The sequence below is a fragment of the Meleagris gallopavo genome, chromosome 16 (assembly GCF_905368555.1).
Source record: "Meleagris gallopavo chromosome 16, MGAL_WU_HG_1.1, whole genome shotgun sequence".
Lineage (NCBI taxonomy): Eukaryota > Metazoa > Chordata > Aves > Galliformes > Phasianidae > Meleagris > Meleagris gallopavo.
In genome coordinates this window covers 14,916,945-14,939,117 of record NC_139419.1, presented here as the reverse complement: position 1 = coordinate 14,939,117, position 22,173 = coordinate 14,916,945, and the positions used below count along the sequence as shown (strand labels likewise).

The following is a 22,173-nucleotide window of genomic DNA, read 5'->3' as shown; positions in this document are numbered from 1 at the left end:
AGCAGCTCCTGCTCCATCAGCTCAGCCTGGGAGGTGGGCATGGGGATCTGGGCAGGGATGTAGGAGGAGCTGACGTCCTATCAACTGCATTTCATCATTTCCGGGACAGTAACTATTTCAAAATTATCTCAGCATATTTCAATTCATACTAAGAAACCCTTGGTCTCACTTTCAAACTTGAAAATAAACATTTCCCTTTTTTTTTTTTTTTTTTTGCCCCAGCGCAAAAGCTTTTTCTGGGCATTGCTGTAGTTCAGTCTGTTGATAAGAGGTGGTGAAGCAGCCTTTGGTTCCCGGTGTGCAGACCTCAGAGCTGATGCTGTCGGGCTGTACTGCTGGTCATGGCTGGCTCCTGCAGCAACTCTGCACTTACAGCTCCCCACCAAAAACAGGGCAGGTAGAGTTTCTGCAGCTGCGTGCTGAGATGGCCCAAACAAACAGCCCTTGCCCTTCCCATTGCAGCCAAGTTGGAATTTTTTGTTTCCTAAGGGGTGTGGGAGAAAAGAGATTGTCCAAGAGGTATGAATCACCAATTCCTCCTTTCCATGAAGTACAGTTCTTTTCCAGAAATGAGGCCGTAACTGTTTTGGGAGCTGGCACAGCACATTCCATGGAAAAGAGAGCGTGGAACTGCTGAGCAGCTGCTGCAGGTATGGCACAATGCTGCAGTGAAGGCAGCCCTGCAGTACAGCACTGTCCCACGCTGAAACAACTCACTGAATTCCACCACAGTGATGGGGTTTTACAGAAAACTTCCCCTGCGCTGCCCTCAGCTCTTCCACTGTTTGCCTAATTCAGTGCCAGGGAAAAATGCCACAGCCAGAAGTATTAACGGAAAAGGCTTTGTGCTTTTAAGATGTTTTGAATAGCTTTTATTTTTAGAATTTATAAAAGATACAGTGTGAAAGCCCATTGTTCCTACAGCAAGGGCTCCTTACAAAGACATCAATATTTAAAGTAACTATGAATATCTTTACAAAAGACTTTGATTAAAAATTTGGCAGCTTAACAAGCACTGCTCCCTCCGTCATCTTTTATTCCCATCAGACCAAGGCCGGACTGTGATCCGTGAATGCTGCAACATAAACAAGAGATGTTATTTCTGCTCAAGGCAGCCTTGATGCATGCAAGCTAGCTGCTCTAGCAAGGAGAAGCCTGCAAGTCCCCAGTTAAGCAGATTGGGAAACTGCATGTATTATTTTCTGCCCAGCAATTTTTGTCATTCTTTTTGAACAAGAAGTTTATCAGTCCCCTGGGAAGCAGTAATTTGGGAACCTCACTTGGCAAGAAAACTCTCCTAGGCCTGGGATGGCACTCCCTTCTTCCCAACGGTCCTAAACATGGCTGTTACATAAAGGCAGGATTTGATAACAAGCTTGTGTGAGAATCCATATATGCAATCAGCACCACTCTAATGAGGTAGAAATTGCTGCTGTCTCACTTTGCATGCTATTATTCTTTGATATGATGGGCAACCAGCTAAATGATCTTTTCTTAAATCTATGTATTTTGGAACTAACTTGTTAAGCATCTACTAGAAACTGGACAATTACAGCAAATAATGCCATGAGCAGCATGTCTGCATATTGAAATGGTTTGTCATGGGCACTGAGCAAAAACAGACTCTTGGCTCAGGATGCTTCACTCTTCTGGGGACAGTGGTCCAAAGGATAGCACGGCATCACGCTGCCACTCCTCAGGAAGCTCTGCAGGTAAGAGTGGCAGGGCTGGCTGCCCACAGGGAGAGAGGTGCTGCCCTGTCCCCCTGCTTCTCTGTCAGTGCAGCTCCTGTCTCCGCAGACCAGTACTGCTTTTGTTAAAGGGAACTGCAGACAAGCAGGGGCAGATGTGTGACCGAGCGGAGATACAGTCAGTCACTATGGCCTTGCCTGGGAAAGATTTACACTTTCTGGTCTGGCTACAACTGTTAGATTGTGCCTGGGCTGTAGTGGTTTGTTAGGTGGTTTGAAAACAATCAAACACACAAAAACCCAACAACCAAAAACCTGGTTGCTGTGGAACCTCTACATGATTGTCCCCCCACTCTGCTCTTGTGAGGCCCCATCTGGAATACTGCATCCAAGTATGGAGCCCCCAGGACAAAAAAGACAGGGAGCTGTTGGAGAGGGTCCAGAGGAGGGCCACGAAGATGATCAGGGGACTGGAGCACCTCCCCTACAAGACAGGCTGAGGGAGCTGGGCTTGTTCAGCCTGGAGAAAAGAAGGCTGTGGGTTGACCTCATTGCAGCCTTTCAGGACCTAAAGGGAGCTTACAGACAGGAGGGGAATCAACTCTTTGAAACGGTTGATAACTGCAGGAGGAGGGGAAATGGTTTTAAGGTGAGGGAGGGGAGATTTAGATTGGATGTCAGGGGGAAGTTCTTTAGAGAGAGAGTGGTGAGGTGCTGGAACAGCTGCCCAGAGAGGCTGTGGATGCCCCGTCCATCCCTGGAGGTGTTCAAGGCCAAGTTGGATGGGGCCCTGGGCAGCCTGGGCTGGTATTAAATGTGGAGGTTGGTGGCCCTGCATGTGGCAGGGGGATGGAGATTCATGATCCTTGAGGTCCCTTCCAACCCTGTGATTCTGTGATTCTGATTCAGTTTGACACACAGAAAGCTTGCTTTGCTGTTAAGACAATTGCAAAACTGTATCAGCTTCGAAACGGTGACAAAATGTCCACTAGGGGTTTCATCCAACCAAAAAACCTGTGCAATTAATTAACGCTCCAGATTTCAGCCCTGCTAATCTGGAGCATGGCTTATGAGAAGAACTTACTGATCAGTTTTATTGGCCTCATATCAAAGTCAGTCAATACAACAGCTTCTTCAGGCCTTTTATCAGGCTTTTGTTTCCTTTTTAATGAAGATGAAGATAAAAACATGAGGCAGTAAGTTACCTGTTCATTCCAGGAAAGAGAACAACGCACAAGGTGTTATCCTGCAGACTTCTATAAAGCTTTTTTATATGGTGGTCTAACTTCTTCACCTTCTTCTTTACGTCCTGCTCCTGCACAACAGAATACAAGTATTATGATATCCCATTCTTCTGCAGGTATGTAATGATGACATTTAGAAACGCTTTATGAGGAGACTGAGCAGGGGCAGCGTCAGGGACTGAGCAGGTAAGGACAACAGTGATTGTTACAGCTGGCATTTGGAAGTGCACCAGCTCAGCTGCAAGGAGAGCTGCATGCTCTACTCAGATGGCACTACAGCTTCCTCCAGTAAAAGGGATAGCTACAAGCAGACCTGTTCTTGCCTGCAACACTACACAATGATCCACTTTTCTCTCTGACTTCCATACCATTTCCTACACCTGTGCACTGCTTAGTTAGCTCTCAGATGGTAGGCTCCAGCTGCCGTGTAACATCACTCATTGCCCTGTGCATAGTCATATGGCATCCTGGTTCCCAGGGCAGTACGTGGTTCAATATTATTCACCTTCTCACTAATGAATAGTCACAAGCCAGCATAGCCTTAAACTCACAAAGTCAGACAGTGGTGCCATCTTCTCACTTAAACTGTTTCCTCCTTGCTTTTCACTGCTGTGATTCATTTGCCAAATCCATCTCCAGAGGTGACCTGAAGCAAGAGCGTGCCTACTTCTGAGCGTGCTGCCCCTCACAGCCCAGCCATTTATAGCTTCCAGGGCATCTGCTGCACTTTGCGATTTCTGGAATTCTGAAAAACAAAGAGAAAGGGATTGTGATTTAACAGTTCTTGTTCCCTGTTCTTTGGCACCTGCAGGGCAAGGCTAAAGGTGGAGCAGGAAGAAGATGAGAAACTGAAATTGCTGCAGTGAGCAGATCCTATCTTGCTTCAAGCAAGTGTCAGACTACTAAAGTGTCAGATAAATACAACAACACTCATCCAGTTGTTCTCTTGACTTCTCAGAAGTGATCACTAGTTGGTGTGAAGCTGCAGAGCAGCCAGGCATGCTTTTATTGGACTATTTTAAATAGTGGCACTTGGAGCACACATGAGTTTCCATCATATTTCCAAGGGCTGCTGAACAAGCTTGCATGAAGGAAATAAGCAGGCTGCACTGCAAAGCTACTCACTGAGGAAACAGCAGGTGCTGTGCTTTCCACTCTGGAGATCCTTTGGCAGGAAAAGAGTTTCCAGGTCTTTCAATGGGCTGAATTCTTCTTGCAAATCTGTCTCTGTTAAAGACCTCTTTATTCCTGCCACATAAATCACACCTTCGTTTTCTATATCCAGTTCCAGTTCTTTTATCAGAACATCACAGTCCAGTGTTGCAGCAGTGATAGGTCTCTGAACCTGAAGTGAGTCCAACAGGAAGAAATGCAATACATCAGCCAAGGCAACTCTGTCTTCTAAGCTGCCATTTTAAATGATTTTGTCTCATTATCAAAACTTTGTTAGCTCTTTCCCTTTAGAAAAATGTAACTAATGAAGGCTAGCTTAATTAGTCATGAAAAAGGAAAAGATCATGTTTGCAATGCAAGAACACTAGACGAGTAAGAACCCCATTCTGCTTATTCAGCATTTCAACACCCAGCAACTCAGCTCTTCATTTCAAAGATGGAGTTGCCAAGTCAGGGTGCTTCCTAACCCCCTTCTGCTGTCCAACAGAAAGGAAAGGAGACCAAAGCATAAGTTGTCTTGGGAGTTGGTGGCAGCACAGCCAGCCGAGATGCACCCACACTCTATGCACTACGTAGATATTAAAAGAATTGTGTTGGCCCATATTCCTGCACTAAATGTAATTTAGGCTTTTGCTATTTACTTTGCTTACCTTAATGCACGATCCTGCTACCTCAGCTCCATTTAGGCTTTCCACAGCAAGCTGGGCAGCTTCCAGCACATTGTACTGGATACAGACATATGGCTTGAAACAAAAGGACAGGATACTTCAGGTTTATGAATAGCAGAGTTAGCCCTCCCCTCTTACAACTCAGGTCTCAGGGTTTTTTTCTGTTTTAAATGCCACATAAAGGGTTTGAGTGGGTGATACAGGTAACACTCTAGATACCTCAACTATTAAAAACAACCTTCTTCTGCAATTACAGGCCTTGGTATATCTGCTCTATTGAGAGGGACAAAAACCATCTCATCATCATCAACACACGGTTAAAGCCCTGTAGCTTGGACAGCAATGTTATACCGTATCAGCTGTGTTCATTCTTGTCACTGTGTGGAGCAGCTCTCACGTGTGCTGAAAACTGCCCCCCTCACACCCTGGCCCCAAAAAGCACCAGAATAAAAACACTGGTATTTAAGTGGTTCTAATCTATATCTTTCCAAGAGATGACTCTTGACTTCACTGCTTGTCACTACACTGGATGCTGCCAGCGATCCTCACCTGGTACGTTTCAGTCACCACCGTGAGGGATCGGATTGGCCCACACCTTCCAAATTCTTTTTTCACAGACTTCAGGCAAAAGTCTTCTTCAAAAGGACCTGCGTAAATTGTCAGCATGTCAGTCAGCTTGTTTCTCACCTGTAAGAACATGGATTAGAGAAGCAACTTCACAAAGCAAGGAAACTAACTACCAGGTGCCACCAGATACATCATGGATCTTCCCAAGCTCAGCAGTGAAGACTATTTTCACTCAAAACATGACTACCTTTTCGCAAAATCCAGCAAGACAGTGAGATGCAACATATTCTGGATCCAAACTGAACTGAATTATACTGAATGTGGAGAGGGGAACATCTTCCAAGGCTCTCTGAAGAATCTGGAAGGAAAAAGAGTATAAAGTTCAAAGAGGTAACTGTATTGCAACAAACCAGAAACAGAGCTCCTGAACTTGATTTCCAGATCTAACTCTCATAATTGTCTAAGGAAGACCTCCAGCAGAAATTATTCTCCAGTGAGTCATGAGATTGTGACAGAGGATCAAAGCTTATTTTTGAATGTTAAAATGGATTCAGCTAACCTGGTATTAACACCATTGCTGAAAGTACAGTCAGTCAGCTTTTTAAAACATGACCCACCTACCGCCTCAGGACAAGAAGAACTTTTAACAGCTTGGATGCTTGCTCAGACCAACCCACTCTGTGTCCATTCACCTGTTTGTTGGAAGTGCTGAGGTCACTCTGACAAAGGCCAGAATAGTCCAGTTCCTGTCTGCCCAAAAGGAGGGGCTTCTGGCCCATCCCCTGCAAGCAGGCCAGAAAACTAGCAGAGAGAGAAAAAAGAAAATTTGCAAATTACAGTAGTTGTCAATGTGGTGAGTTAAAAGCTTTCAAGAAATGCCCATCATTGAAAAATGATACAGTTCATTAAAGATATTTTAAAGAATGTTTTTGCCCCCAGAAGAAGCCCTGAAAATGCTTCATGAAATTTAAGATGTAGCTTCTGAAAATGTTTTAGTGCTACTCTACTATTCAGTGTCTCCCTCTGAAGATACTGGAAGCCTTCCAAACACAGGACAAGTCTTTGATTTCACTGAGGATTCAATCAAAGGAAAAATATGCATCTCTGAGAATCTTGTTACCGTGGTCTGGATAAGTGTGGAGGATCATTCAGCTGCTTCTGGGCCCCACATTGCTGTGGCTGCATCACAGATTTGTTTGGTGAGACTTCAGTCTGCCTTTCAGCTGCCAGCAACATTTCCAAGTTTAGTTCTGCTACCTTGTGGAAAGAAGATGAGCAGTTGGCTTTCATCTCTGTTAACTGTAACTAACCACCAACCATGTGCTTGCTCTGTGAGTCACCTGGCCACATTCCACAGCAGTGGAGAAACACAGGCATTCATTTTTTGCCTTATTATTTTCTGTTGTCATTTTCAAGCAAGCAGTATTTGAGCACCATCCAGCAAGCACATCCAAGAAGTGTTCTCAGAAACCAGCAATGCAAGAAAAAGATTTAAGACTCATAAAAACCATCTTGAATCGGTGCCAAAACATAGAAGGTGTCTCACTTGTTTCACTGAGAAAAAGACAGGCTGTCACACAGGCTGTGAGTGTCAGAATCTTTCTCTTCCCAATGCCCCTGTAAAAAGTCAGCAGCTGATTCACGGCAGTATCTGAGTACTGAGACACTGGTGAAGTTCCAAGTTACTGAGATACCAAGATACAGGCTGCAAGTAAGCTACCACAACTAAGGCTTATATCACAGCTTCATTTCCTCAGTAAAAGAATGGGCAGAGTGTTTATTTATCATAAGCACAACAATTTGCATGTTCTGCCATTCAGGACATGAGACATAGATACCTTTGCTGGTCCTTTCTTAATAAAGAACTGAGCCAATTCCAATGCAGCTCTAGCATCTTCTGCAGGATCGTGACCAAGCCTCTGTTCACACTGGATCTCCTTCCTGGGGCATCAAAATTAGATGTACAGGCAGGTTACCTACTTTTCCATACTAACTAACATCTTGTTTTTTCTAAAGGGGATCCTTTTCAGCAAAATAGCTTTCCTCTCTAAAAACAATTTCAATTCTGTGCAGCAGCATTTTTGCTAAATATTTCCCAAAGTTACTGCAAGAAACCTTTTTGCCATGTTGAACAAAACACTGTTCACAGGGTTTGAAAGAAGCAGTGCAGCATAATAATTCTACGATCATTCTTCATTTTCTCCCTTGATCAATGACTGAACTCATAATTTGCACACAGGCGAGGAGACAACCTCCAGCTCTGGGAAGTTTGGAGCTGAGCTGCGAGCACTGCACTGCTAAGACATGCTATGATAGCTGGCATAGGAAGGGATATGATTAAGTCAGTACATCATACTTACCTAAATTAGCATCTCTTTCTGGATAGCTGCAACAAATCTCATTTGTGTGAGCCAGAGTGCATCTGCTGCTCTATAATTTCATACATTGTACAGCTGCAATAAAGCTGGTTTTGTGGTTCACATACAAACAAGAACTTGGCTGTGCTGAGCATCTTTGCTCAAAACCAGGTCAATTTGTTGTGCTGCTTAATGTTTCAAGGAAACAGTAAATTCTTTATTACTGTGTTCATTTGTTTGTTCCTTTGAGTTTTAGTGGAAAAAAAAATATTCTGTTGCTACTGGTGGAAAAACAGGACCCTATGACCCACAACAGTTCTAATACTTCCCATGACAATGGGTCATAATCTTACCCCAAAACAGCTTTGGCTAGAAATTTTAGCTTGAATCTTCGGCCTTCATTTCTGGCAAAAAGTAATGAAGTATCAATAACACTGGGATGGATCATCTGGAAGAAAGGAAATATCACCAGTTTAATTTAAGAACAGCAGTCAGAGAATTGGGCAAAAACTCCATTGTTATCTGTGCCTTTTCATTTCAGTTGCCAGTTTCTCGCTGACAAATAATTGATCCATAACAACAAAACACATGCTAATAACGAAACAGGCCCAAATCTCTTTTCTAGCACTCTGCTGGGAAGATCAACATTCGATTAGAAAGATTCAGGGATTTTACATTGATTTAATTAAATATAGGAAGGGCTTTAGTTCTTCCCATGACAGAGATGTCAGAAGCACCCAGATGCAGCAGACAGTAATGCTTCCTTTGCACACATATCCCTGTTTAATCAGATTCCTCCCTTCCTTTTGTGTTCAGAAGAGCAGATTGCAAGTTTTATGTATGTAAGAGGAGTCTGTCCTCTTTCAAGTCTTACAAACATAAGGCTATGCATAATGAAAAGCAAGTAACAAGTGTCCACTAATAAAAAGAACTCTTCAGACCTTTTACGTCTGAAATGAGTATCACAGGGTTGGGATAAACACTCACTTGCAAAGCCCGAAGATCAGCATTTAGAGAATGACCCACCAATACTGCATCATGGGGAAGTATCTTTTTCAGTCTGGTTTGTATGTCTGGCAATCTTGTTTTCACTGGAAGAAGCATTTTCCTTGTGACTCCTGAGTATCTTCAAAACAGAAATGAGATGAGTTAGAAGCAATGCATTAGCAACAGCATTTACTGGAGAACATTACAAGCAGGGCATGCAAAATTTGAATCCAGCGTAACTTATGACAGAATGCTATTTACTGCTTTCTCTGCGGGCATATTCCAAGAGGAATCCACCAGAGGATGCACAGATATTAAGCTGCTGTGCTGCCACATCTGTTTGTCCTCTCTCACGCATGACTTGTTAAGCAATGCAGTTCTCAGCATCAGATAACACAGGCAACAAAATCCTACAAGGCTGTTATGGAAGGAGGTGCTTCAAATAGCCTGAGGAAACAGGCAGCTCATCTCCTGGGTAAATCCAAGCCAAAACTTGGAGAAGACAAGGTTTGAGTTTGGTCTGCTGCTGCTGCAACGAGCCCAGCTCTAGAGCTGTGAGCGAGCTGATGACCTATGCTATTCTCTATCTACAGATATGCCAACTTAGCTACGGAGCAGAGAAAGCTGATTTACAATCCTGTACCTTACTCACCCTGTGTCCTTTTTTTATATCCATCCCTGAAAAGTAGCCTGTACTGTGATCATTTACTTATTAAAGAACTTTTTCTACAGAACTGCAGAATGACAATGTCTAGCTAGACAAGCAGATGCTATGTAGCAGCATATACACAATGCTCGTTATTCTAACCATGTTGCACAAATTGTATTCTTAACAGTGAGTGAAATGCAAGACACAACTGTGAGAGCACGCACACCAAAGTGTTCTGATAGATTCTGTGTAGAAGGCTTGATCTGAAAGGGCTGCAGGTCTTAAAAGATGATAAGAAACTTTAATGGAAGTCACCTGGTGCAGTAGTTCACTATCACACTTTCTGGTTTGACTAGCTCATTCAGAAGGCACTGCCCCTCTGCATCCACCAAAGAGACACGAGTGACTTCATTCCCTTTTGCAGTCAGGCACTGTTAGGACAAAGCAGAGGCAGGCATTGGATCAGCTCGATGCTGCCATTCAGATTCCTTAGCTTTGACTACAGGCAGCATCACTACAAGTCACTTCACTCAGAAATCTACCACTTGCAGCTTTCATACCATACCATGATTCATTTCAAGTGGTAAATGCCTGCCCTAAACACATCAAACACACAGTCAAGCTTAACACAAAGAAAATCTCTACAGGGAAGTGCTGAATTCACTGAATCAGTTTGTACTCTGCAGTGCAGAGCTACCACTGACAGTGTCTTCACCTAAGAAGATAATGCAATTTAAAAGCAGACCCCAGACCGCATCATTAGTCACTCAAAGATGCTGCCACAGAGCTGTGATGGCTACAGAAAAGTTGTGGCACAGAGACATCTTTGCACTCCCAAACCCTGGGGAGGGCCATGGGAAGGAACTGTAAACAAAGTGACTACAGCATTGGCAATAAGCCTAGCAGATCCAGATGCTACCGTAAGAGCCAGCACAGAACTGAGCTCTCTGCTGCACTGCTCAGGACAAAGAGAACTTTGCTGATGTCTCCAGAACCACTGAATCCTTCCCATGGCTGCATAAGCACGGGTACCATCAAAGAATGGACTGTAAGCAGATATGTCAGAAGTGGTTTAATAAATGCACAGGGTACTTGGTTTGATTTGGAACAGCCAATAAGAGCTTGGCTGCTTGACTGTGCTTTGATCACGCATTTACTGTTACCATTTCACAATCCAGACCGAAGAGGGGGCTGCTGTCTGTCCTCTGAAGATCACACTCTGTGTACATATAACCCTTACATCCAGGGGAATCTAGAATGAAAAGATACATGTAAGTAAGACACAGACCTCTTTCTTCTAATAGTTATCATACAACTTATGTCACCAAACATCTCATTCATTTTCAAAATAATAAAAAAAAATCATACTAACTAAAACCTCAGAAAACCAACCTCTCATGGGATAATCATTCTTTTTCAGCTCTTCTGAAGTTAGAGTATAGCTCGTGAGGCCTCGTTTTTCTTTGCCATATTTCCGGATGATGGGATCACATTGCAAGCCTGAGCTTTTAGGAATACATTCAACGCCAGTGGAAATCAAGCCTGGAATGTACAGAATCATCTGTCAGGATCAGACAGCACTCCTTACTTGCAGTCTGCACAAATAGGCACACTCAAAAGCTATGCCATTTCAAAAGAAAACGCATGGCACAAATTGTACATATATCAGGATACTTAATATACGCTGGCATACAAGTTTATCAGGACACTTAATTCCACTCCCAGCACAGTTACTGACATTGCTAGCAGCTTGTGAGCCAACTATACTACAAATCTATCTCACATTCCTCTCAGCAGAACAGAGAGGACCTTCCTCTGAAGCATGACAGTACAGTCATTTGTTATCTCACGTAAGCCATAAAAAGCAGCTCTCTCTTCTTTCTACTTTCTCTACAAGTCTCTTTCCCCAAAGTATTATTCACAGAAAATGTGCTGTGTGGCTCTAGAAGCAAGCACTGAACTGACATCACAATTCACAATTGTATGAACTTTAACTATTTTGTAAGTGATCCTCTGCAGATTGCACTTAAAGAAAACTGTACCTGACGTCTCAGCACTGTGACAGTGCATCAGGCTTAAGACAAGGTGCTACAGGACTCTCATTACAGTGAAAGTAACAGCTGCTCATTCTCCCACTTAGGACTTGAATTCAAGATTCTTTGTGTTACACTTCTAACAATTTCAGTGAAGTTCTTTCTCATGGTAGTCTTGCAGATTTTGTACATGCCTGTTGGATTACAATTACCTCTATAAAGAGTGTAAAAATAGGGTATCAGCTGTCAACACACCTGTTCTTTACCTTCATTTGCAGCTCAGAATAACTAAAAAACTACAGATATATCTTACAATAAAATAATCACAAAAGGGGTAACGAAGCATCAGAATTTTGTATTAAACTTGTCAAAAGAAAATCTGCTTTTTGCATTTACTTGTTATAATAAACCCAAGAAAGTTCCTGAAGTAGTCAGTGTAACTAGCTTCTTGGCATAAGCCATTGCACTTTTTTTCTTCTGTAAACAAGATTACTACAGCAGCGTGCTAGGACTGCACAGGGTGCAAAGATATAAACTACTCCTGAAAATGAATCGCTGCGACCGAAAGAGAGAACTCAAAGCCAAGTGAGGTACCTTGTGCAGTGCCTTGAGGATTCAGGCTCACTCCTTCACCACACAGACTGGTTAGGAAGTTAGCTGAAGGGGGCGGTAATGTGAATCTCTGAAAAAAGAGATGTGTTAGAAACTTGGAAACACAGCAGAAATGTCAAGCATATAAGATGCCTCTTTATCGTCAGTGCACTCCAATTTAGAAAAGGATAGAAAGGAAGTATATTTGGCGTTTTCTGAGGAAAATTTAAAAAAATCTGTTCTAATGACACACAATATAGAATCATATGTTATAAGGAGAAAGCTTTGCCTTCACTGCCTTCATCGGGGGAGAGCAGTGGATGTAGTCCACCTTGATTTCAGCAAGGCATTTGATACTGTCTCCCACGACATCCTTATAACACAGCTGAGGAAGTGTGGGATAGACGAGTGGACAGTGAGGTGGGTTGAGAACTGGCTGAGTGGCAGAGCGCAGAGGGTCGTCGTTGGTGGTGCAGAGTCTGGCTGGAGACCTGTGACCAGTGGTGTCCCCCAGGGGTCTGTGCTGGGTCCGGTCTTGTTCAACATCTTCATCAATGACCTTGATGAGGGGATAGTGGCCACCCTCAGCAAGTTTGCTGATGATACGAAGTTGGGAGGATTGGCTGACACGCCTGAAGGCTGTGCTGCCATTCAGCGAGACCTGGACAGGCTGGAGAGCTGGGCAGTAAGAAACAGGATGAGGTTCAACAAAAGCAAGTGTAGGGTCTTACACCTAGGGAGGAATAATTGCGTGCACCAATACAGGCTGGGGGATGAGCTGCTGGAGAGGAGCTCTGCAGAGAGGGACCTGGGCGTCCTGGTGGACGACAGGTTGGCCATGAGCCAGCAGCGTGCCCTCGTGGCCAAAAAGGCCAATGGCATTCTGGGGTGCATTAAGAAGAGCGTGGCCAGCAGGTCGAGGGAGGTGATCCTCCCCCTCTACTCTGCCCTGGTAAGGCCTCATCTGGAGTACTGTGTCCAGTTCTGGGCTCCCCAGTACAAAAAGACAGGGATCTCTTGGAAAGAGTCCAGCGGAGGGCCACAAAGATGGTGAAGGGCCTGGAGCATCTCCCCTATGAAGAAAGGCTAAGTGAACTGGGTCTGTTCAGCCTTGAGAAAAGAAGACTGAGAGGGGACCTGATCCAGGTCTGTAAATATCTAAGGTGTGGGGGGCAGATTGGTGAGGCCGGACTGTTTTCTGCAGTGTGTGGAGACAGGACAAGGGGAAACGGCCAGGAACTGCAGCACAGGAAGTTCTGCACAGATGTGCGTAAGAACTTCTTTATGGTGAGGTGACGGAGCGCTGGAACAGGCTGTCCAGGGAGGTTGTGGAGTCTCCTTCTCTGGAGATATTCAAGACCCTCCTGGACACCTACTTGTGCCACCTGGTGTAGGGAACCTGCTTTGGCAGGGGGTTGGACTCCACGATCTCTGGAGGTCCCTTCCAGCCCCTACGATTCTGTGATTCTGTGATTAATGTGATTAAGAACACAAATCCCAGTCCTACACTGATAAGGACCTAAAGCAGTTCCAGTCTTTCCACGATTTTGCATTTGGTGCAGTTTGGGAAACTCTGCTAGAAGTATGAATCAAAGCACTCTTTCCTTTCCTCCTTCCTTCCCTCACTCCTCCTATTTTTCCTTCCTTCCTTTCTTCCTTTCTTCCTTCTTTCCTTTCCTCCCTCTTTCTTTCCTTCCTTCCCTTTTCTCCCTTCCTTCCTTTTCTCCTTCCTTCCTTCCTTCCCTCCCTCCTTCATTCCCTCCTTCCCTTTTCTCCTTCCTTCCCTTCCTCCTTCTTTCCCTCCTTCCTAGACTTTGCTTGCATCTCAGAAAATTGCAATGACTCTTAATAATCTTGAAATAAATGGGAGAAACTTGACATAGAGCACACACAGATTTTTCAATCAGTGGGAAGGGAACAGCATAACTATTAAGATTCTCCTCACTCACATCCAAGAGAATATTTCAAATCAGCAGAGGTATTTTTAATCTCCCAGGCAGCCTGAAGGAGTCAGAAGCACTGAGGACTGAAACACCACAGCATTGAAATTTCACCTGGTAAGGCTGCAGAGATCTAAACCTTGAAAATCTGTTTCTCACACTGCAGCCCGGGCCTCAGCTTGAGCTGTCAGAGCCTACAGAGATGCTCTCATTCACTTGGTGAGCAATCAAAGGCGGCCACTTCTTGCTGAAAAGGCCACAATCTCATTGTGACAAGCAGTCACTGGGACATGGCTTCAGCACTGGAAGAATTTTAGTAGACAACAACAGTGCAGGGACTTACGTGCCGGAACACTTTTCGGAGGTGTTTGAACTGTAAATAGAACTTGTAGAAATGGAGCTGGCTCATTTCATGCAGAACAATAACCACAACCCCAGCCAGATGGCTTTGGTGATAAATACGGCACCAGCTGCAATAAAACAAATAAATCAATGAATAAATAAAACTCAAAGCAATACAATCATCATGCACTCTGAGAAACAAATTTGGAGCCAGACCAGCTTTTAAGTCCATCAGTGGCAAAGTGTCAAGTGACTTTAGAGAGAAGAGGCTCATGTCGTTTGTCTCAGCCAGCCACACATTTCTGGACACAACACAAGAGACAGAGAAAGAATGAGTTGTAACTGAACTCCACTCCTGGCTCAGGTATAGATTCAGGTCTTACCATACCTCATTTATATGCACCAGAATACAAACACAGACCAGTACCTCCCGCTGTAACGATGCAATCTGGTCAACCAAACTAAGATTACTTCATCAGAATGAAAAATTCACAAAATCATTTTCTATTCAGTACTGAAAACCTGAAGTGTTTTTTGCATGTAGCTTTACTGCAAGACACGCTGCATGCCACCATACTTGAGCCAACCAAGGCTATATACCCCCTCAGCCTTTCAGCAGGAAACAGAAGAGTTACTGAGAAGATGAAAAAGGGCAAAGTGACTAAATCGGCTTTCCCAAAACACTCCAGAGAAAACACTTAAAATATACCTGGCACAAAAAAGTATAGTGCTAACATTTTAACACGTTTCTTTTCTTGGTGTGTGAAGCTGCTGCTCACAAATTTTGTTTCTGTGATTGCATGAAACAAAAGTATGGAATGTTAGAATTTCTGTCAGAATCCTGGAATTCTGGTCTGCAACCAAGCCTAACAAAAACCATGTCTACGTAATACAGGCTGTCAGTACAGCCTTGCAAGAGTTCCAGAGCACACTATCTTCAGAGGCTAACAGCACAGGGGACACAGCACAGGGCTGTCTCCTGAGCACAGAGGTGCTGTACCTGGGCTGGGCTGCATTGTGGCGTTTCCCCAGGGCTGCATACTGTAGCAGCTCGTACAGCTGCTCCAGGCTGATCTCACAGTCCTCACCAAGCAACACTGCAGACAAGTGAGATGACTTCTCCTGTAAGAAGGAAAATGCCAGTAAAGAAAGGTTTCGTGTGACCACAGATGTTTGTGGAACAGGAGGTGAATTATACAGTAAAACAGTGTACTGTTTGGGCACAAGCAACAGCATGTAAAATAACTCTTCCATTCACTAAGGTTTCTTTTGAGCCCACATTTCAACATCAGAGTTACCATCACCATCTCAGTAGCCCAGGTACTTCAGAGATGTCCTGCAAAGACTACCACATGCAGACATCTGCATTTACATGAGCTGCATGCAGCTGTCTCACATGTCTCTGACAGAACCCATCTCTTTGTGTAACTGCATCACCTGTTGGGGCATTTACTGACCCTGCTGCAAAGTGTTTCACAGCATCCAAAGGAGCTGCAGGCAGAGAGGGTCAGAGACAGGACAGAACCACACAAATTAGCACAGCAGTTCTTTAAGCCATGATCCCAAATGCACCAGCTCTCCCAGGCTGGTTGGCAAGCATATACACTACTTTGGAGAATTCCAGTAACAGTCTGGCCGTGGAACTGACTTGACCAGTAAAAATCTTCCAAGATAGTATTTTATTACATAACAAGAGAACATCACCAAAGACAGATTGTGCCTGACCCAGCTGTTGACCTTCTGCAATGCAGTAACAGCACTGGTGGACAAAGGAAGAACAACTGATGATTGCCTGGACTCGTGTAAGGCCTCTGACATGGTCCTGCACCACATCCTTGTCTCTGTGTTGGGCAGAGCACCCGGCGGGACATGGACAGGTTCGAGAAGTGGGCACACGAGAACCTGCTGAGGCTGAGCAAGGCCCAGTGCGGGTGTTGTACTTGGGTCGGGGCAATGCCAGGGGTGTGCAGACTGGGAGAAGAGCTCACAGAGAGCAGCCCTGCGGAGTGGGGCGGGGGGCTGAAGAGCTGGACGTGAGGCAGCAGTGTGCGCTCGCAGCCCCAAAGGCCGACTGCATCCTGGGCTGCATCAGCAGAGGGGGGCAGCGGGCAGGGAGGGGATTGTCCCCCTCTGCTCTGCCCTCGGAGCCCCCAGCTGCAGTGCTGCGTCCAGGCCTGGGGCCCGGCACGGGAAGGGTGGGAGCTGTTGGAGCGGGGCCGGGGGAGGCGACGAAGATGCTCCGAGGTTGGAGCACCTCTGCTATGGAGACAGGCTGAGGAGCCGGGGCTGTGCAGCATGGAGAGGAGAAGGCTGCAGGGAGACCTCACTGCGGCCTTCCAGGACTAAAAGGAGCTTATGAACAGGAGGGAGACCGACTTTTTACACCAGCAGACAGTGAGAGGACAAGCAGAAAAGACTCTAAGCTAAGAGAGGCGGATGTAGGTGAGATGTGGAGGAAATCCTTCCCTCAGGGCGTGAGGCGCTGGCCCTGCTGCCCGGAGCTGTGGGTGCCCATCCCTGGGGGCTCAGAGCCACGGCCGGGCCCGACGGAGCTGGGGGCAGCCGGAAAGCGGCAGGGCGTGCCGGCGGCTGCGAGGCCTTCCGACCCGACACGCGGCGCTCTCCGATGCCGGCACACCGCACGCAGAGCCCCGCCCGTCCCGGGGCCGCTGACGCCAGGAGCCGCGCCGTGCCGCGCTCTGTCACAGCTCACCTTCGCCGCCCTGCTTCTTTTGCCGCCCGCCCGCAGCCCCTCCGCGTCCCGTCCCGCGGTCCGCTTGCGGCCGTTCACGCGATCGGATCGCCCCGCCATGGCCGCGCCGAGGAGCCGAGCCGAGGACGCCTGCGCGGAGAGCGCGGGGAGCGCGCAGCCGCGGGGCGGGGAGCGGGGCGGGACCGCGGGCTGTTTGAACCGGAGGAGATGGCTACGAAGCGGCTGGCTAGGTGCGGGCCGCGGCACATCCCGCTGGAGCCGGGCCGGGCCGGGCCGGGCCGGGCCGCGCCGCGCCGCGCCGCGTTCCCCCTCGGGGCTGGGCGAGGCGGTCTCCTCTCCCTCTTCCTCTCCGCCCGGTGCTGAGGCCGCCCCGTCCCGCAGGTCGCTGGGGATGGCGCGGAGCGGCCGGGCGACGGAGCGGCGATCCGGATCCGGCTTCGGCTTCCTGCTCGTCCTCGACTTCGAGTCCACGTGCTGGCGGGACGCGCGGCAACGCCGCCCCGAGATCAGTGAGTGCTGCGCCGGGAGCTGCCGGCTGTGTGCGGGGTGCGGTATGTGTTCGTGTGTTCGTGTGTTCGCGGGGTGCCCGCGTGCCGCACTTGACACGGGCGCGGTGTTTTCCCCCCGCCGCTCTCGCTGTGCTCCGTCCCAGTTGAGTTCCCGGCCGTGCTGCTGAACGCCGCCACGGGGCGGATCGAGGCCGAGTTCCACGCCTTCGTGCAGCCGCAGGAGCAGCCCGTGCTCTCCGAGTTCTGCACGGCGCTGACCGGCGTCACGCAGGTATCCCGCTGTGACTTACACCGTTCGGTGCTCCTTTAAAGGGCCGAAGGCGGCCAAATCTCCAGCGGATTTCAGTCTGTACTGACGCGGGTGTTTCTCTATCCGCTGCCCAAAGAAACAAGTTGACGAAGGAGTCCCTCTGCACATCTGCTTGTCACAATTCTTGAAGTGGCTTCAGAAGATACAGAAGGAGAAGAAATTTCTGTTCATCTCAGAAACCCCAAGTAATGCCATTCCAGAGACAAAGCTGTGTGCTTTTGTTACCTGGACAGGTAGGCAACGTTCCCTTTTGCTTATTGCACAAAGCAGCGCGCAATAAAAAGGAGCCCTTGGTGGGACTGTTATCTGTGCCTGCCTTGGGACTGTCCTGCACTGATGGCTGTAAGGCAGCAGTGCTCACCGCCCCATCACAGGGCTGCCGCTGGTTTGTAGGTGGCTGTGCACCTTCTTGCCCAGCTGTCGGTTTGTTTGCTTGTTTGGTAACCTCTGGCTCGTTCAGGTGAGAATAATGCTCATTTGGCAGAAGTTAGGATTAAAGAAACGTTAATTCTTTGCTTGCTCTTGTCTTCCCTGTGCAGACTGGGACCTGGGCGTGTGCTTGCACTACGAATGTAAGAGGAAGCAGTTACGGAAACCTGACATCTTCAATTCCTGGATTGATCTCAAAGCAACGTACAGGGTGAGAAAAACCAGTAAGCTGGAACATGGGTCTGTGTTATAACCTCAGAAGCAAACTGTATCGCACTTACCAGGCAGCACCGTGTTCCAGTAATTAGAGTTACCCAACTTCTTTCATTCTGTGTTATTGCACAAATAACAAACTGCATGCCCTATGACTGTGAATTTTAATAGAAATCATAATGCTAGGGAAGCAATGTGTTGTTAGATAAATTACTGATAATCGTTGGAGAATTTTTGAGCTATTATTTTCCTGGCATCTTCTGCTCTGCTTGCTGCCTGGACTTCCCTGTTTTTCCTGCACTGCTCTTACTGCCTTACATTGCTACCTAGAAAATAGTGGTCCTTGTCTGCTCAGCAGATACAGTGTGGGGACTGTATTCTGACCAGAACAGTACTAGTACTGACTAGAGCAGTGCTAGTAACACTGAAAATGGATATCTACTGAGGAAATGATAGATTGTTTTTATGGTGGTTGGTTCTTTTTGGTTGGTTTTTCAGTCTACACGCAAACAGGAGTTCTGTGCAGCCAAGGAAACATTTAAAGGAGCGATCCAGGAGTTTGCCTGTCCTCAGTGTTGGAGCTCAGGCAGCAGATTTAGATCTCTAAAGTCAAACAACGTGATCAAGGGGAGAACCAGGGAGTCATATCTTTCCTTATTTAATATACTTGGCACATGCATATTGCAAAGGCATAAGTTTAAAAATATATATATATACACAACAGTTTAAGCATCTCAAGATATATTGTAATTGTATTCTTCAAGGCTGTTCTTTCTGTTAAGGCCTTTATTGATGTAAGGCATGAAGTGCAAATGGATGATTGCTTAGCAAAGGTAGAGTGGATTAGTTTAAGATTGGAAGAAGAAGGAATCATTGTTCTTTCCATTCTAATCTGCTATAGGTAACGCATGTGCTTTTTTATGCTCATTTATCACAGTAGTAACATGAAGATATCTGACTTGCACAATGGCAGTGGGAGATTTATTATTCCTTAGGTGATATTTTGGTAGTGCTTTTCACTCCACTGTGAACTGCTGCATCTTAACCAGCTGCAAGTTTCTCCTTAGGCCTTCTATAACAGAAAACCTAAAGGGCTGAGTGGTGCTTTGCAGGATTTGGGGCTGGCTTTTGTAGGACGGGAACATTCTGGTAAGTGTGGTATGATGAACCTCTCTCTCTGTATACAAATATATATAATATTATTTCCAGGTAGTCCAGACTGTAGTTTTCTGGGCAATGAAACCATCCAAGTAGAAATGGCTGAAAGGTCAGAGTTTGCCATTTCTATTCTCACACGTAATTTTAGAATTCCCTCCCAGAGCTTTTGTGTGTGTTGTGTTCCACAGTATCAAGTTCTGAGTTGCTCGGGCATGAAAGGGAAAAAAAAAAAGCGAGGAAGGGATAAGGAAACTTGATCTTACCTGATAGCTCATGATTAGCTTATGAGTATGAAAGAATACAAGCACAATATTTACTTTTTTAAATTTTTTACATGGTTAATACAAAACAGGAAGGATTTTAGCAGTTGTGGCTATATATTCAGCTACATGAGTTCTTCTTAAGTGTACGTAAATGTTACTTGTTCTCTAATAAGAACTGTCAGCAGTAGTAGATTAAAAGGAAGATGTTAATTTATAACCATACTTTTGAAGGGTTGGATGATTCTCGGAATACTGCTCGTCTTGCTTGGAGGCTGATTTGTGATGGGTGTGTGCTGAAGATTACTAAATCTTTGGATAAGGTTGGTTACTATTTCATATCTTTACTAGTCTTGTAACCTGAAATACAGGTGAAGGGTGAATCTTGAGTATGAACCGAACAGAACACCCTTAGGCTGACACACTTGTTAGTTTTGTGCAGTGATTCCTAAAGCTTCTGGGTATTTACTTTCCAAAATCTCTTTTTGTTAATGGACTCCCTAGTCCTGTCCTAGGAAGAATTTAATTCCCAGAACGCTGAATACTGACTCTGCTGACAAAACTCTGCCGGGAAGTAGCAGCAGCCTTGAAACATCCAGAGATAGATCTTGCAAAGCAAGCTCTCTGGCAGAGAGAAACCACAACAGTACTGCTGGAATTATGGCAAATTCTCGTGTACAATCTGCAGAACAGGCCACTTGCAGTGATTGCTCTGCAGACATGCATGTTGTATCTGGCAGCAGCTCAAGGACTGATTTCTGTGAGGAAGTCCGAAGCTCTTCCACAGTATCTCCTGACAGATTTCCTCTTCTTGGACGCGCACAGCAATCCCACAGTACTTTATCACCAGGCATTCAGCAAGGATTGAACAGTGGGCATCTCATGAGCACGGCAAGGTACAGCTCTCCAGTGTGTGGGTCAGGACTAGTACTCATCTCCACTACCATCTCCTCAGTTAATACCTCCAGTGAGGATACAGGCACTCATTCTGATTGCTTGTCTCTGCTGACTGACTGGGAAGATGTAGCTCTAATACCTAAATCTCAATCTGAACCAAATTCAGACTGTGCTCAATCTAAGGAGGACTCAAGTACAGACATCTTAACTGTGTCTGAAGAAAAAACAATTCCAAAGCAATCGGCTGCGATCAGTTCAGGTGATCAAAGTTTGGGGAAAACTCTGGTACCCACAGAACCTCCTAGATCTATCATTTACAAAAGTCTTGATACTACTATCTATAATGTAGGAATGGTACAAAGGCAGACTTCAAATCTTTCTGCTTTTAAGATCCCATCTGTAAAGGTAAATGCTATTTCATCCCAATCAGTATTAATGAGAAATTATTCTATTCCTTCTGAGGTTCCCAAAAGAAAGCCAACTAGTCCAACAGCACTCCCACCAGCAAAAAAACAGTCTTTTGCTGTCTATCAAGAGAAAACTGCGTCTTCAGATCATGCCTTACCTTTGAGAAATTTGAATTTGTCCAAAGCATCTCGCGCTGTTCTGAGCTCCACAGTCAATCCAAATCAGTTTGTAACAGCTGTGCAAAATGAAAAACTAACTCCCCCACTGTGTAACTGTGGTCGAAGGGCTAAAAGGCTCTATGTGTCAAATGCAGGTCCGAATCATGGCAAGGCTTTTTTCTGTTGTCCTGCTGGCAGACGTGAAGGTAGTAAGAGAAGTTGTGGATACTTCAAGTGGGAAAATGCATTTCTAAAAGAGAAATCTCGTGATATCACCATGAATGTAGATGCTTTGACCTCTCTTGGAACGTTCCCCAGCACTTCAGGAAATGATTCCAACAAATATTTGTACCTCAGACCATCTATGAGAACTTGAAGCTTTTTAATTTGGTGGTTTGAATCTGAAGCTCAGTTAGTTAACTGTAGTTAATGAAACTGGGGCATCCAATGATGTCAGATACGTGTTCTCAGCAGAGGATGAAAATAATGCTGCTTGGCTAATGCGGATGAAAATTGCAATTGTTTAAGCACACAGACATACCCACGTTAACATGATTGGAGTGAGACAGAACAAATCATTGTGCTGCAGTTAAGGTGTGAGCAGCTGTTGTTATACATCTTAAACTGTTACTTCATCATCACGTGTCTTAAATTCTTTGCTAATTGAGTCCTCAAACGTTTTAATGAGGTAGATTTTACTTTTATACTATTTTTACTAAATATGCTTGTAGAGATTTTTAACTGTAACTTTTAAATATGTATTTATAAGTTATCATGCTGCTCAGAAGTGATTATTGAAGCAAGTGTTGTAATAAACTCTTGTGATTTTTCTCATTTCAGTAATAATAAAGATAAAATGCGGTTTAAAGATGGTTC

General features: G+C 45.5%; 2 protein-coding genes across 4 annotated transcripts; one reads left to right on the top strand and one right to left on the bottom strand.

Annotated features, from left to right (window-relative positions):
* Nucleotides 1–842: 842 nt before the first annotated feature.
* On the bottom strand, nucleotides 843–17,088 carry REXO5 (RNA exonuclease 5). Of its 3 annotated transcripts, none has more exons than XM_085237683.1 (19): nucleotides 16,956–17,088; nucleotides 15,243–15,364; nucleotides 14,244–14,370; nucleotides 11,964–12,051; nucleotides 10,729–10,878; nucleotides 10,500–10,588; nucleotides 9,652–9,767; nucleotides 8,688–8,826; nucleotides 8,054–8,148; nucleotides 7,182–7,284; nucleotides 6,464–6,600; nucleotides 6,036–6,144; nucleotides 5,591–5,701; nucleotides 5,326–5,463; nucleotides 4,759–4,851; nucleotides 4,061–4,280; nucleotides 3,487–3,680; nucleotides 2,897–3,006; nucleotides 843–1,075 (listed from the first exon to the last, which is right to left on the bottom strand). In XM_085237683.1, the coding sequence occupies exons 1-19, from the start codon at nucleotides 17,052–17,054 to the stop codon at nucleotides 1,006–1,008; spliced, it is 2,310 nt and encodes a 769-aa protein (XP_085093809.1). In that variant the 5' UTR covers nucleotides 17,055–17,088; the 3' UTR covers nucleotides 843–1,005. The 3 variants fall into 3 exon arrangements, with proteins under 3 accessions (XP_085093809.1, XP_085093810.1, XP_085093811.1); XM_085237684.1 differs by having other exon boundaries at nucleotides 8,727–8,826; XM_085237685.1 differs by lacking the exon at nucleotides 15,243–15,364 and having other exon boundaries at nucleotides 16,956–17,082.
* On the top strand, nucleotides 17,036–22,165 carry ERI2 (ERI1 exoribonuclease family member 2). The gene is made up of 8 exons (XM_085237682.1): nucleotides 17,036–17,185; nucleotides 17,337–17,464; nucleotides 17,608–17,735; nucleotides 17,851–18,007; nucleotides 18,314–18,414; nucleotides 19,484–19,565; nucleotides 20,069–20,157; nucleotides 20,339–22,165. The coding sequence occupies exons 1-8, from the start codon at nucleotides 17,163–17,165 to the stop codon at nucleotides 21,671–21,673; spliced, it is 2,043 nt and encodes a 680-aa protein (XP_085093808.1). The 5' UTR covers nucleotides 17,036–17,162; the 3' UTR covers nucleotides 21,674–22,165.
* The last annotated feature ends 8 nt before the right edge of the window (nucleotides 22,166–22,173 follow it).